The sequence below is a fragment of the Oncorhynchus clarkii genome, unplaced genomic scaffold, assembly GCF_045791955.1.
Source record: "Oncorhynchus clarkii lewisi isolate Uvic-CL-2024 unplaced genomic scaffold, UVic_Ocla_1.0 unplaced_contig_6551_pilon_pilon, whole genome shotgun sequence".
NCBI classification, from domain to species: domain Eukaryota; kingdom Metazoa; phylum Chordata; class Actinopteri; order Salmoniformes; family Salmonidae; genus Oncorhynchus; species Oncorhynchus clarkii.
In genome coordinates, this window is record NW_027258390.1 from 23,406 (window position 1) to 38,974 (window position 15,569).

Here is a 15,569-nt window from a genome sequence, read left to right on the forward strand (position 1 = left end):
GGCTATAACAACAGCCCTAGCCGGCTATAACAACAGCCCTAGCCGGCTATAACAACAGCCCTAGCCGGATATAACAACAGCCCTAGCCGGATATAACAACAGCCCTAGCCGGCTATAACAACAGCCCTAGCCGGCTATAACAACAGCCCTAGCCGGATATAACAACAGCCCTAGCCGGATATAACAACAGCCCTAGCCGGATATAACAACAGCCCTAGCCGTATATAACAACAGCCCTAGCCGTATATAACAACAGCCCTAGCCGTATATAACAACAGCCCTAGCCGTATATAACAACAGCCCTAGCCGGCTATAACAACAGCCCTAGCCGGATATAACAACAGCCCTAGCCGGATATAACAACAGCCCTAGCCGGATATAACAACAGCCCTAGCCGGATATAACAACAGCCCTAGCTGGATATAACAGCCCTGGCCGGATATAACAGCCCTGGCCGGATATAACAGCCCTAGCCGGCTATAACAACAGCCCTAGCCGGCTATAACAACAGCCCTAGCTGGATATAACAGCAGCCCTAGCTGGATATGAAGGAACCCGAGAGAGGTAGATATGTTCTAGGTTGTTCTGATTTTATATTGCCGAAGAGACATTCAAAATGGTTCTTTAACAGTACCTGTGGCTTTTAAACGTGTGTGTGTTGGGGTGTATGAGGGGGGGGGGGGGGTATGTGTTGGGATGTATGAGTGGGGGAGGGGGTATGTGTGTGTTGGGGTGTATGAGGAGGGGGTATGTGTGTGTTGGGGTGTATGAGGGGGGGGGGGGTATGTGTGTGTTGGGGTGTATGAGGGGGGGGGGGGGGGTAAGTGTGTGTTGGGGTGTATGAGGGGGGGGGGGGGGGTAAGTGTGTGTTGGGGTGTATGAGGGGGGGGGGGTAATGTGTGTGTTGGGGTGTATGAGGGGGGGGGGTAATGTGTGTGTTGGGGTGTATGGGTGGGTTAATGTGTGTGTTGGGGTGTATGAGGGGGGGGTAATGTGTGTGTTGGGGTGTATGAGGGGGGGGGGGGTATGTGTGTGTTGGGGTGTATGAGGGGGGGGGGGTGTGTTGGGGTGTATGAGGGGGGGGGGGGGGTGTGTTGGGGTGTATGAGGGGGGGTATGTGTGTGTTGGGGTTTATGAGGGGGGGTATGTGTGTGTTGGGGTTTATGAGGGGGGGTATGTGTGTGTTGGGGTTTATGAGGGGGGGGGGGGGGTATGTGTGTGTTGGGGTTTATGAGGGGGGGGGTATGTGTGTGTTGGGGCGTATGAGGGGGGAGGGGGGGTATGTGTGTGTTGGGGTGTATGAGGGGGGGTATGTGTGTGTTGGGGTTTATGGGGGGGGGGGTATGTGTGTGTTGGGGTTTATGGGGGGGGGGTATGTGTGTGTTGGGGTTTATGAGGGGGGGTATGTGTGTGTTGGGGTTTATGAGGGGGGGGTATGTGTGTGTTGGGGTTTATGAGGGGGGGTATGTGTGTGTTGGGGTTTATGAGGGGGGGGGGGTGTGTTGGGGTTTATGAGGGGGGGGGTATGTGTGTGTTGGGGTTTATGAGGGGGGGGGGGGGGTATGTGTGTGTTGGGGTGTATGAGGGGGGGGGACAGGAAGAGTGGGGCTGTCAGTGTCATCAAAGCCAACAGCTGTTTCATACAGAAAGAGCCATGGGAGAGTACTACTGGCAGTGAAAGCTGCAGGTGTACACACACACACACACACACACACACACACACACACACACACACACACACACACACACACACACACACACACACACACACACACACACACACACACACACACACACACACACACACACACACACACACACACACACACACACACACACACACACTCTCTATAATATGTGGTAGAGAGCAGGGGATTCTCTCTCTCTCTGAGTGGGAGGTTTTACTTGCCTCTGTTCTGGGCTGAAGCTCCACTTCAAATGTAACGTACCAGCAGGTACACGCTAAATGCGACAGAGGCAATTTAACATCCGTGTTCTTCCCACACACTGTTTTAACACGACAAGGCAAACTACCACACTGACGGATGGACGATCACACTGCAGTCAGAGATGAACACAGTCATTTTGACATTTATACAGCAGTTAGCAGTAGTGAAATGTTTGTATTTAAGGTACCAGACATATTTCATCTTAAAGGGCATTTCTCTGAGATGACTGATAGGAAACCACACTAATATATAAACGGATGCAGACCGTAGGTGTATCTAGATAGGTCTATGTTCATATAGGAGTAGGTGTCTCTAGATAGGTCTATGTTCATATAGGAGTAGGTGTATCTAGATAGGTCTATGTTCATAGGTGTATCTAGATAGGTCTATGTTCATATAGGAGTAGGTGTCTCTAGATAGGTCTATGTTCATATAGGAGTAGGTGTATCTAGATAGGTCTATGTTCATAGGTGTATCTAGATAGGTCTATGTTCATAGGTGTATCTAGATAGGTCTATGTTCATATAGGAGTAGGTGTCTCTAGATAGGTCTATGTTCATATAGGAGTAGGTGTATCTAGATAGGTCTATGTTCATAGGTGTATCTAGATAGGTCTATGTTCATATAGGAGTAGGTGTCTCTAGATAGGTCTATGTTCATATAGGAGTAGGTGTATCTAGATAGGTCTATGTTCATAGGTGTATCTAGATAGGTCTATGTTCATATAGGAGTAGGTGTCTCTAGATAGGTCTATGTTCATATAGGAGTAGGTGTATCTAGATAGGTCTATGTTCATAGGTGTATCTAGATAGGTCTATGTTCATAGGTGTATCTAGATAGGTCTGTGTTCATATAGGAGTAGGTGTCTCTAGATAGGTCTATGTTCATATAGGAGTAGGTGTATCTAGATAGGTCTATGTTCATAGGTGTATCTAGATAGGTCTATGTTCATAGGTGTATCTAGATAGGTCTATGTTCATAGGTGTATCTAGATAGGTCTATGTTCATATAGGAGTAGGTGTCTCTAGATAGGTCTATGTTCATATAGGAGTAGGTGTATCTAGATAGGTCTATGTTCATAGGTGTATCTAGATAGGTCTGTGTTCATATAGGAGTAGGTGTCTCTAGATAGGTCTATGTTCATATAGGAGTAGGTGTATCTAGATAGGTCTATGTTCATAGGTGTATCTAGATAGGTCTATGTTCATAGGTGTATCTAGATAGGTCTATGTTCATAGGTGTATCTAGATAGGTCTGTGTTCATATAGGAGTAGGTGTACCTAGATAGGTCTATGTCTATAGGTTTATCTAGATAGGTCTATGTTCATATAGGAGTAGGTGTATCTAGATAGGTCTGTGTTCATATAGGAGTAGGTGTATCTAGATAGGTCTATGTTCATAGGTGCATCTAGATAGGTCTATGTTCATATAGGAGTAGGTGTATCTAGATAGGTCTATGTTCATATAGGAGTAGGTGTCTCTAGATAGGTCTATGTTCATATAGGAGTAGGTGTATGTTTTAACAGTAAGGCCCAAGGAGGTGTGGTATGTGGCTAATATAGCACGGCTAAGAGCTGTTCTCAGGAACGATGCAACAGTCCTTAGCCGTGCTATATTGGCCATATACCACAAACCCCGGAGGTGCCTTATTGCGATTATAAACCTGTTAACAACATAATTAGAAAAGTACAAAAATATTGTTTTGTCATACCCGATATACCACGGCTTTCAGCCAATCAACATTCAGGGCTCGAACCAACCAGTTTATAAATGACTTTAAACTACTCAACATCTCACATGCACCAACTCTGAGGACTGGTGATAGGGAACTACACCAATATGTTCTACTTTCTTTCCCCCAGTGTATAATGTTTTTTATAATATAACCCATAGTGCATTACATCGGGCAGTGTTTCCCAACTCCAGTCCTCCAGCACCCCCAACAGTACAAGTTGCTGTTGTTGTAGTCCCGGACGTTTGTCCAGAGGTAGAACAACAGGAGCTGTTGGGGGGGAGAGTTGTTGGGTGGGGAGAGCTGTTGGGGGGGGAGAGCTGTTGGGGGGGAGAGCTGTTGGGGGGGAGAGCTGTTGGGGGGGAGAGCTGTTGGGGGGGGGGGGGGCTGTTGGGGGGGAGAGCTGTTGGGGGGGAGAGCTGTTGGGGGGGAGAGCTGTTGGGGGGGAGAGCTGTTGGGGGGGAGAGCTGTTGAGGGGAGCTGGAGGATTGGAGTTGAGAAACACTGATATCGACTGATCCAATATCCACATCAGCATGTAGAACTCCCAAGTGGTATGACAGTATGGAAACTACTGCAGCCTGTCTTTTCTTCCTTAATTATCAAATCCCTCTCTCCCATTGGTCAATCTCACCTGTAGAACCTCTGTCGGACCCACCCCCTTCCTCTACTCTCGGCCAATTTGGTGTGGACTTGCCGCTAGCCCCTCCTTCTCCCACCACCTGCCGCTCCGTAGATAAAGGAGAGTGTTGTCTGCGTTCTCCGAACCTAGAACGAACACACACACACACACACACACACACACACAGAGAGAGAAGGAAAAACAGCCACACAAAAACACAGCAAGTTGTGGTCAAGCGCATTGAAAGTCCATTTAATTTCATTTTGCGAACATCAAGTCGCCCACAGAACAGCAGACATGCTGTTTCCCATCCACTACAACATGTGTTAGCCATAGAGATGCAGGAGTAGAGAGAAAAATAAGGAAGGAAATAAATAGAAAGTAACTTGAAAAGCAGGGTTGTGGGCGGAAGCTGCCTCCGTTGCACAGACTGGGTCATGGGATATGTATCAAATAGTACCCTATTCCCTATGTAGGGCACTAATGGTGTAGGGGACTAATGGTATAGGGCACTAATGGTGTAGGGCACTAATGGTGTAGGGCACTAATGGTATAGGGCACTAATGGTATAGGGCACTAATGGTATAGGGCACTAATGGAGTAGGGCACTAATGGAGTAGGGCACTAATGGAGTAGGGCACTAATGGAGTAGGGCACTAATGGTGTAGGGCACTAATGGTGTAGGGCACTAATGGTATAGGGCACTAATGGTGTAGGGCACTAATGGTGTAGGGCACTAATGGTATAGGGCACTAATGGTATAGGGCACTAATGGTGTAGGGCACTAATGGTGTAGGGCACTAATGGTGTAGGGCACTAATGGTATAGGGCACTAATGGTGTAGGGCACTAATGGTGTAGGGCACTAATGGTGTGGGGCACTAATGGTGTGGGGCACTAATGTATAGGGCACTAATGGTGTAGGGCACTAATGGTGTAGGGCACTAATGGTGTAGGGCACTAATGGTGTAGGGCACTAATTAGTAGGGCACTAATGGTGTAGGGCACTAATGGTGCAGGGCACTAATGGTGCAGGGCACTAATGGTGCAGGGCACTAATGGTGTAGGGCACTAATGGTATAGGGCACTAATGGTATAGGGCACTAATGGTATAGGGCACTAATGGTGTAGGGCACTAATGGTGTAGGGCACTAATGGTATAGGGCACTAATGGTATAGGGCACTAATGGTATAGGGCACTAATGGTGTAGGGCACTAATGGTGTAGGGCACTAATGGTGTAGGGCACTAATGGTGTAGAGCACTAATGGTGTAGGGCACTACTGGTGTAGGGCACTAATGGTGTAGGGCACTAATTAGTAGGGCACTAATTAGTAGGGCACTAATTAGTAGGGCACTAATGGTGTAGGGCACTAATGGTATAGGGCACTAATGGTGTAGGGTACTAATGGTGTAGGGCACTAATGGTATAGGGCACTAATGGTGTAGGGCACTAATGGTGTAGGGCACTAATGGTATAGGGCACTAATGGTATAGGGCACTAATGGTATAGGGCACTAATGGTATAGGGCACTAATGGTGTAGGGCACTAATGGTATAGGGCACTATATAGGGAATGGAGGACACTATATAGTGTGTGTGTGTGTGTTAGTGTGTGTGTGTGTGTCTGTTAGTGTGTGTGGGTGTGTGTGTGTTAGTGTGTGTGGGTGTGTGTGTGTGTGTCCTTTACTTAAAGGGGAGATCAAGCTGATCCTAACTGTTATAGACCTCTTTCTATTTTGTCCTGTTTATCAAAAGCTTGTCAATAATCAACTGACTGGCTTTCTTGATGTCTATTGTATTCTCTCTGGTGTCCGCTCAGGTTATGGATGTGTCAGTGCAACCTTAAAGGTCCTCAATGACGTCACCATTGCCCTTGATTCTAAGCCATGTTGTGCTGCTATTTTTATTGACTTGGCCGAAGCTTTTGATACGGTAGACCTTTCCATTCTTGTGGGCCGGTTAAGGAGTATTGGTGTCTCTGAGGGGTCTTTGGCCTGGTTTGCTAACTACCTCTCTCAAAGAGTGCAGTGTATAAACTCAGAACATCTGCTGTCTCAGCCACTGCCCTGTCACCGAGGGAGTACCCCAAGGCTCAATCCTAGGTCCCACGCTCTTCTCAATTTACATCAACAACATAGCTCAGGCAGTAGGAAGCTCTCTCATCCATTTATATGCAGATGATACAGTCTTATGCTCAGCTGGCCCCTCCCAGGATTTTGTGTTAAATGCTCAATCACAAAGCTTTCTTAGTGTCCAACAAGCTTTCTCTACCCTTAACCTTGTTCTGAACACCTCCAAAACAAAGGTCATGTGGTTTGGTAAGAAGAATGCCCCTCTTCCCACAGGTGTTGTTACTACCTCTGAGGGTTTAGAGCTTGAGGTCACCTCATACAAGTAATTGGGAGTATGGCTAGATGGTGCACTGTCCTTCTCTCAGCACATATCAAAGCTGCAGGCTAAAGTTAAATCTAGACTTGGTTTCCTCTATCGTAATCGCTCCTCTTTCACCCCAGCTGTCAAACTAACCCTGATTCAGATGACCATCCTATCCATGCTAGATTACGGAGACATCATTTATAGATCGGCAGGTAAGGGTGCTCTCGAGCGGCTAGATGTTCTTTACCATTCGGCCATCAGATTGGCCACCAATGCTCCTTATAGGACACATCACTGCACTCTATACTCCTCTGTAAACTGGTCATCCCTGTATACCCGTCGCAAGACCCACTGGTTGATGCTTATTTATCAAACCCTCTTAGGCCTCACTCCCCCCTATCTGAGATATCTACTGGAGCCCTCATCCTCCACATACAACACCCGTTCTGCCAGTCACATTCTGTTAAATGTCCCCAAAGCACACACATCCCTGGGTCACTCGTCTTTTCAGTTCGCTGCAGCTAGCGACTGGAACGAGCTGCAACAAACACTCAAGCTGGACAGTTTTATCTCCATCTCTTCATTCAAAGACTCAGTCATGGACACTCTTACTGACAGTTGTTGCTGCTTTGTGTGATGTATTGTTGTCTCTACCTTCTTGCCTTTGTGCTGTTGTCTGTGTCCAATAATGTTTGTACCATGTTGTGTTGCTACCATGTTGTGTTGTCATGTGTTGCTGCCTTTCTATGTTGTTGTCATGTTGTGTTGCTACCATGTTGTTGTCATGTTGTGTTGCTACCATGCTGTGTTGTCATGTTGTGTTGCTACCATGCTGTGTTGTCATGTTGTGTTGCTACCATGCTGTGTTGTCATGTTGTGTTGCTACCATGCTGTGTTGTCATGTTGTGTTGCTACCATGCTGTGTTGTCATGTTGTGTTGCTACCATGCTGTGTTGTCATGTTGTGTTGCTACCATGCTGTGTTGTCATGTTGTGTTGCTACCATGCTGTGTTGTCATGTTGTGCTGCTACCATGCTGTGTTGTCATGTTGTGCTGCTACCATGCTGTGTTGTCATGTTGTGTTGCTACCATGCTGTGTTGTCATGTTGTGTTGCTACCATGTTGTGTTGTCATGTTGTGTTGCTACCATGCTGTGTTGTCATGTTGTGTTGCTACCATGCTGTGTTGTCATGTGTTGCTGCCTTGCTATGTTGTTGTCTTTAGGTCTCTCTTCATGTCGTGATGTGTGTTTTGTCCTATATTTATGTTATTTATTTTTAAACATTTAATCCAGGCCCCCATCCCCGCAGGAGATCTTTTGCCTTTTTGGTAGGCTGTCATTTTAAATAAGAATTTGTTCTTAACTGACTTGTCTAGTTAAATAAAGGTTACATAAAAATAAGAACGAGAGAGAGAGAGAGAGAGAGAGAGAGAGAAAAAAAAGGGTGTTAAGTGGTTGCCGGGTGTTAAGTGGTTGCCGGGTGTTAAGTGGTTGCCGGGTGTTAACACCTTCCAACCACTTCCTTAACACTTACATAAAGGGTTATATTCAACATGCTACAGGTGACCAACACTCTCCCCATCTCTTACCCCTCAGGCATAGACTTCTGAGTCCTCCAGTGCTGTGAGGTGTCAGTGGAGCAGGAGAGGTTGGAGGGGGAAGATCGGTTGTGAGGAGAACGGCCCAGCGCCAGAGAGGAGGTTACGGCATAGTTCTCACTGCCCGGAGACATTCTGGAGGGGGGTTACCAGAGAAGAAGAAGCATTACGTTAATCAATTAGGAGATACAGAGAGAAGACATTAATCCTCTCAACCTTGTCCCTCTTCCCAAATTCAAACTAACTTTATTGACATCAAGGGAGCAATCTAAGGTTGACAAAGCAGCAATATTTTATTTGACGGAAATCACAAGTCCACACACTCATCCTCCTCTCCCCTCCCTCCTCCCTCCCTCCCTCCCCTACTTTTCTCCTCTCCTCTCCCTCTCTCCCCTCCTCCATTCCCCTCCCTCCTCCTCTCCCTCCACTCCCTCTCCCCTCCCCTCCCTCCCCTTCTCCTCTCCCTCCCTCCCTCCCTCCCTGCCCTTCTTCTCTCCCCTCACTCCTTCCCTCCCCTTCTCCTGTCCCCTCCCCTTCTCCTGTCCCCTCCCTCCCTCCCCTCCCTCCCTCCCCTTCTCCTCTCCCCTCCCTCCCTTTCTCCTCTCCCCTACCTCTTGGTATCCAGCGGCCGTCCATCACTACTAACACTGCGTGGTATAGCAGCGTTTCTCTCTGGGCGTTCAGCAGACAGAGTCTTCCCCCCAGAGCTCCCCAGGCTGACGGCCCGGTTGGGGGTGTGCGGCTGGGGGGAGGCCGTCAGGGACTGCTGGGGACTACTGGAGGTTCTCTGCCACTTGTTGTCTTTGCTGCGGAACGGGAACTTGTAGTCAAACGAACCACTCTCACCACTGCCCTTATACTCAACCACTGGCATACGGTAGAGCTCAGAGCAACCTCTGTAGAGAGAGAGGGAGGGAGAGGAAGAGAGGGGGAGAGGGAGAGAGGGAGAGGGAGAGAGGGAGAGAGGGAGAGGATGAGAGGGAGAGGAAGAGAGAGGGAGAGGACGAGAGGAAGGGAGAGGGAGAGGGGGAGAGAGGGAGAGAGAAAGAGGGAGAGGGAGAGATGACGAGAGGGAGGGAGATAGGGAGAGGACGAGAGGAAGGGAGAGGGAGAGGGGGAGAGAGGGAGAGAGAAAGAGGGAGAGGGAGAGATGACGAGAGAGGAGAGAGAGAGGGAGACAGGAAGAAAGAGGGAGAGAGAGAGAGGGAGAGGATGAGAGAGGGAGAGGAAGAGAGAGGGAGAGGACGAGAGAGGGAGAGGACGAGAGCGGGAGAGGAAGAGAGCGTGGGGGAGGAAGAGAGCGTGGGGGAGGAAGAGAGGGAGGCAGAGAAAGCGAGGGAGGGAGAGAAAGAGAGGGAGGGAGAGGAAGCGAGAGAAAGAGGGAGGGAGAGGAAGCGAGAGAAAGAGAGGGAGGGAGAGGTAGCGAGAGGGGCAGAGGAAGAGAGGAGGGAGGACGAGAGGGAGAGAGAGGAAAAGAGAGGGGGTTAGAAGCACAGGTAAGTCTACACACACACACGGCTGACATGATGATGACCTCATAATCACCAGTCTGACCGTGACTGACATCACACACGCCAACCCCTTAGACAAACACACACACACCTGCGTGGGGTAGCGTCTTCGTGTGGCGGGATGATGACTACCCTGACGGTGACCGACGTCCTCAGCAAGTCTATCATCTGTTCGTGGGTCAGTGTCGCCACGGCAACCTTGACAGAATATTTAATTTTAAAAAGGTTGTATAGCATACCAATATACTGTATGGTCTCAATAGATGCAAATCATTTGATACAATTTCAGAGTAATTAAAATAAACACAAGAATTATCCACACAATGAAATCTACAAGTTTAAAGGAAATGACGAACCTTGCAGATTTCGACCAATCGGCTGCCCTGCCTCAGCCCCGCCTGCCAGGCGTACCCGTATGACTCCACCTCTGCCACGATGCCCTCGTAGTTGACATGGAAACCCAGCTGGCCCAGCCCGTTACGACGTAGTGTCATCTCAGACGTCTCACAACCCTTAGTCAGGTACTGGTGGGGAGCGAGGGAGGGGCCGAGGGAGGGGAGAGCGAGGGAGGGAGGAGCGAGGGAGGAGCAAGGGAGGGAGGGAGGAGCGAGGGAGGGGAAGGGAGAGGAGAGAGTGATTAGTTCTTGTTTATCTTAGTTGTTATTACCCACACACACTATAGTGACACTCCAACACACACACACACAATATATACTCTCACAAACAGACACATAAAGACACACTTTCACTCTTCACATAAGCTGCTGCTACTCTGTTTATTGTCTATCCTGATTGACTAGTCACTTTTACCCCTACCTACATGTACATATTACCACAATTCAATTAAATACTTGTACTTCTGCACATTGACTCGGTATTGGTACTCCTCGTACAAAGCCTCGATATTGTTATTTTTTTGTGTTAATATTTCTGGCCACTTTTTTATTTATTTAATGAATCCTTTTTTTAAAACTCTGCATTGTTGGTTAAGGGTTTGTAAGTTTTCATTTCAGGGTAAAGTCAACTCCTGGTTGGATTCGGCTCGTGTGACTAACAGAATTTGATTTGGGGATTCAAGACTTGTCCGTTAGTATCGGCATGCATAACAGAAGGTCTTCAGACAGACTAACTGGGGGTGCAGTAGAAATGGCTGTGTGTGTGTGTGTGTGTGGTTTTCTTTAGTCGGGGACAGGAATGAGGGCTCTTAAACTAAAGAGGAACTGGCACTATAAATACAGCTAGCTAAGGGCCCCGTGACAGACGAATGGCCACACACAACGTTATGTTATTCTATGGTGACCTAAAATTAATTTCCTTTGAAAATCCTATTTTTCTCCCTCTCTCTCTCATGAATAAGTTATTCAGTAGACATACCTAGCTGCTTTGAAAAGACTCTTTGGGCTGAGGTGGACAGGGACTGTTTCGAGGCAGACAGGGACTGTTTCGAGGCGGACAGGGACTGTTTCGAGGCGGACAGGGACTGTTTCGAGGCGGACAGGGACTGTTTCGAGGCGGACAGGGACTGTTTCGAGGCGGACAGGGACTGTTTCGAGGCAGACAGGGACTGTTTCGAGGCGGACAGGGACTGTTTCGAGGCAGACAGGGACTGTTTCGAGGCGGACAGGGACTGTTTCGAGGCGGACAGGGACTGTTTCGAGGCGGACAGGGACTGTTTCGAGGTGGATAAGGAGTACATAGTGGTTCTAAATACTTTCTGCAGTCTGTGTGTTCGACCACTTGCAGGAAGACGAGAGGTGAGTGTGTCTCCTTCCACCTGCTCCCTCACACAAAGTTGGCAGCACTGACTGAACATCAACACATTCATCAGAAAAAAGCAGATGCACTCTATTGAACATTGTGTCTGAAAGCCCTGTGAAAGCCCTGTGAAAGCATTCGTGAAAGCATTCGTGAAAGCGCTGCGAATGCCCTGTGAACGCGCTGTGAACGCGCTGTGAAAGCCCTGTGAAAGCCCTGTGAAAGCCCTGTGAAAGCCCTGTGAAAGCATTCGTGATCATCTGCGTTTCCCTCTTTTTGAACGCATCTACTAACATGCAACAGACACTGTTTGGATGTGTGTACGTGCGTGTAGGTATGTGTGTGTGTAGGTATGTGTGTGGATGTGTGCGTGTAGGGGGGTGTGTGTGTGTGTGCGTGTAGGTATGTGTGTGGATGTGTGTGTGTGTAGGGGTGTGTGTGTGTGTGTGTGTGTGTGTGTGTGTAGGTATGTGTGTGTATGTGTGTGTGTAGGGGGGTGTGTGTGTGTGTGTAGGGGTGTGTGTGTGTGTGTGTGTGTGTGTGTGTGTGTGTGTGTGTGTGTAGGGGTGTGTGTGGATGTGTGTAGGGGTGTGTGTGGATGTGTGTGGATGTGTGTGTGTGTGTGTGTGTGTAGGGGTGTGTGTGTGTGTGTAGGGGTGTGTGTGGATGTGTGTGTGTGTGTGTGTGTGTGTGTGTGTGTGTGTGTAGGGATGTGTGTGTGTGTGTGTGTGTGTGTGTGTAGGGGTGTGTGTGGATGTGTATGTGTGTGTGTGTGTGTGTGTGTAGGGGTGTGTGTGTGTGTGTAGGGGTGTGTGTGTGTGTAGGTGGGTTGGAGGAAACGGAAGAAGTCTTTCAGAACCAGCTGATGATGCTGATTACATAACAACATGTTTTGCCTCACTCGTTGCCATGGAAACAGTTTAGAACCATCACCCGAGGCAATTATAACCAAGTAGGCATCCCAAATAGCACACTATTCCATATATAGGGCACTACTTTTGACCAGGACACATAGGGCTCTGTTCCTTGTTCTTCATGATGCTCTCTGCGCTTTTAACGGACCTCTGAGACTATCACAGTGCAGGTGCATTTATACGGAGACTTGATTACACACAGGTGGATTGTATTTATCATCATTAGTCATTTAGGTCAACATTGGATCATTCAGAGATCCTCACTGAACTTCTGGAGAGAGTTTGCTGCACTGAAAGTAAAGGGGCTGAATAATTTTGCACGCCCAATTTTTCAGTTTTTGATTTGTAAAAAAAGTTTGAAATATCCAATAAATGTCGTTCCACTTCATGATTGTGTCCCACTTGTTGTTGATTCTTCACAAAAAAATACAGTTTTATATCTTTATGTTTGAAGCCTGAAATGTGGCAAAAGGTCGCAAAGTTCAAGGGGGCCGAATACTTTCGCAAGGCACTGTATATAGGGAATAGGGCTCTGGTCTAAAGTAGTGCACTACATAGGGAATAAGGCTCTGGTCTAAAGTAGTGCACTACATAGGGAATAGGGCTCTGGTCTATAGTAGTACCACTATATAGGGAATAGGGCTCTGGTCTATAGTAGTGCACTATATAGGGAATAGGGCTCTGGTCTACGGTAGTGCACTATATAGGGAATAGGGCTCTGGTCTAAAGTAGTGCACTATATAGGGAATAGGGCTCTGGTCTAAAGTAGTGCACTATATAGGGAATAGGGCTCTGGTCTAAAGTAGTGCACTCTATAGGGAATAGGGCTCTGGTCTAAAGTAGTGCACTATATAGGGAATAGGGCTCTGGTCTAAAGTAGTGCACTACACAGGAAATAGGGCTCTGGTCTATAGTAGTGCACTATATAGGGAATAGGGCTCTGGTCTAAAGTAGTGCACTATATAGGGAATAGGCCCCTGGTCTAAAGTAGTGCACTATATAGGGAATAGGGTGCCATAGGGCTCTGGTCTATAGTAGTGCACTATATAGGGAATAGGGCTCCATTTGGGATATAACTCCAGTCTGCCAGAGCTTTTTAATGACCCTTCACTAGATAAGTAGTCATAAAATCACATCATCAGTACGCAGACTAGACCACAACAACTTCTGACTGAAACAATAGAAGACACTGGAATGTAGTGTGTGTGTGTGTGTGTGTGCGCGTGCCTGTGTGTGCCTGTGCGTGTGTGTGTCCTCACCTCCAGTCGTTTCACCACCTCTCTGAAATCCTCTGTGTTGTTACTGACAGACCTCAGAGACACACTCTCCCCTCTCTCATAGAAGATCCTCATGGATGCGGGGCTCCCAAGCGTCCAGCCAATCACGTCCTTAGTAGCACAGTTAAACACTACGGCCTTGGCCTCCTGATCCAATAGAATGAGGAAGTCGTTGGAGATAGCCAGTAGTGCTTCAAGCTCTCCTCCCGCCCCATGATCCTCGGCGTGGACCGCCCACGTGACGGCGCCGAGGCTCCGAAGCTCCGCACCCGCGTACGGACGACTCTTCTCCTTCCTCTTGTGAGCCAATGAGATGAAGGGGAATTTCCCGGATGGGTCGATGGGGGTCGACGTGGTGTGGCGCTCTGCCAGGTCTCTGAGGTACTCCTGACGTGTCCGTGTCGCCATGGCGCGAAACTTGTGAGATTTGTGGGCGGCGTTCTCTGCGTTGATGATCTTGGCCAAGAGGAAGTCCCGGAACACGGAGGACTTTGGGAAGGACACGTCCTCTGGGATGGGAGGGCCGAAGGACGGGACGTCACGAGAACGAGTGACCGCCACGCTAAGCAGGCGAAGAGAGAGAGAGACGATTACGGCATGAATGCACAAGATGGGTAAATACTGACACACTGCTAGGATATAATAAATTATAAATAACATTAATAAAATGTCAAACTTGGGAGAGGTCTCCCCATCCTTCTCCCCTCAACCCATCCCTCCCTCCCTCTCCCCTCAACCCATCCCTCCCTCCCTCCCTCTCCCTCAACCCATCCCTCCCTCCCTCTCCCCTCAACCCATCCCTCCCTCCCTCTCCCTCAACCCATCCCTCCCTCCCCCTCACTCAACCCATCCCTCCCTCCCTCCCTCCCTCCCCCTCACTCAAGCCATCCCTCCCTCCCCCTCACTCAACCCATCCCTCCCTCTCCCCTCAACCCATCCATCCCTCCCTCTCCCCTCAACCCATCCCTCCCTCCCTCTCCCCTCAACCCATCCCTCCCTCCCTCTCCCTCAACCCATCCCTCCCTCCCCCTCACTCAACCCATCCCTCCCTCCCTCCCCCTCACTCAACCCATCCCTCCCTCCCCCTCACTCAACCCATCCCTCCCTCCCCTCAACCCATCCCTCCCTCCCTCTCCCCTCAACCCATCCCTCCCTCCCTCTCCCCTCAACCCATCCCTCCCCCTCACTCAACACATCCCTCCCCCCTTCTCACTCAACCCATCCCTCCCCCCTTCTCACTCAACTCATCCCTCCCCCCTTCTCACTCAACCCATCCCTCCCCCTCACTCAACCCATCCCTCCCACCTTCTCACTCAACCCATCCCTCCCCCCTTCTCACTCAACCTATCCCTCCCCCCTTCTCACTCAACCCATCCCTCCCCCTCACTCAACCCATCCCTCCCCCTCACTCAACCCATCCCTCCCCCTCACTCAACCCATCCCTCCCCCTCACTCAACCCATCCCTCCCTCCCCCTCACTCAACCCATCCCTCCCTCCCCCTCACTCAACCCATCCCTCCCTCCCCCTCACTCAACCCATCCCTCCCTCTCCCTCAACCCATCCCTCCCTCTCCCTCAACCCATCCCTCCCTCCCTCTCACTCAACCCATCCCTCCCTCTCACTCAACCCATCCCTCCCTCTCACTCAACCCATCCCTCCCTCTCACTCAAACCATCCCTCCCTCTCACTCAAACCATCCCTCCCTCTCACTCAACCCATCCCTCCCTCTCACTCAACCCATCCCCCCCTCTCACTCAACCCATCCCTCCCTCTCACTCAACCCATCCCTCCCTCTCACTCAACCCATCCCTCCCTCTCACTCAACCCATCCC

The 15,569-nt window shown here is 49.3% G+C and overlaps 1 protein-coding gene across 1 annotated transcript in view; it reads right to left on the reverse strand.

The window, feature by feature from the left end:
* LOC139396837 (signal-induced proliferation-associated 1-like protein 1) overlaps window positions 1–15,569 on the reverse strand; it is a gene marked incomplete at both ends in the record, with an annotated part of 76,576 nt that overhangs the window by 23,006 nt on the left and 38,001 nt on the right. Inside the window, 6 exons of the mRNA XM_071143754.1 lie at window positions 4,316–4,449; window positions 8,271–8,414; window positions 8,891–9,175; window positions 9,882–9,988; window positions 10,147–10,314; window positions 13,719–14,298. Of these exons, the coding sequence (XP_070999855.1) occupies window positions 4,316–4,449; window positions 8,271–8,414; window positions 8,891–9,175; window positions 9,882–9,988; window positions 10,147–10,314; window positions 13,719–14,298 (1,418 nt within the window). The remainder of the gene's footprint in view (window positions 1–4,315; window positions 4,450–8,270; window positions 8,415–8,890; window positions 9,176–9,881; window positions 9,989–10,146; window positions 10,315–13,718; window positions 14,299–15,569) is intronic.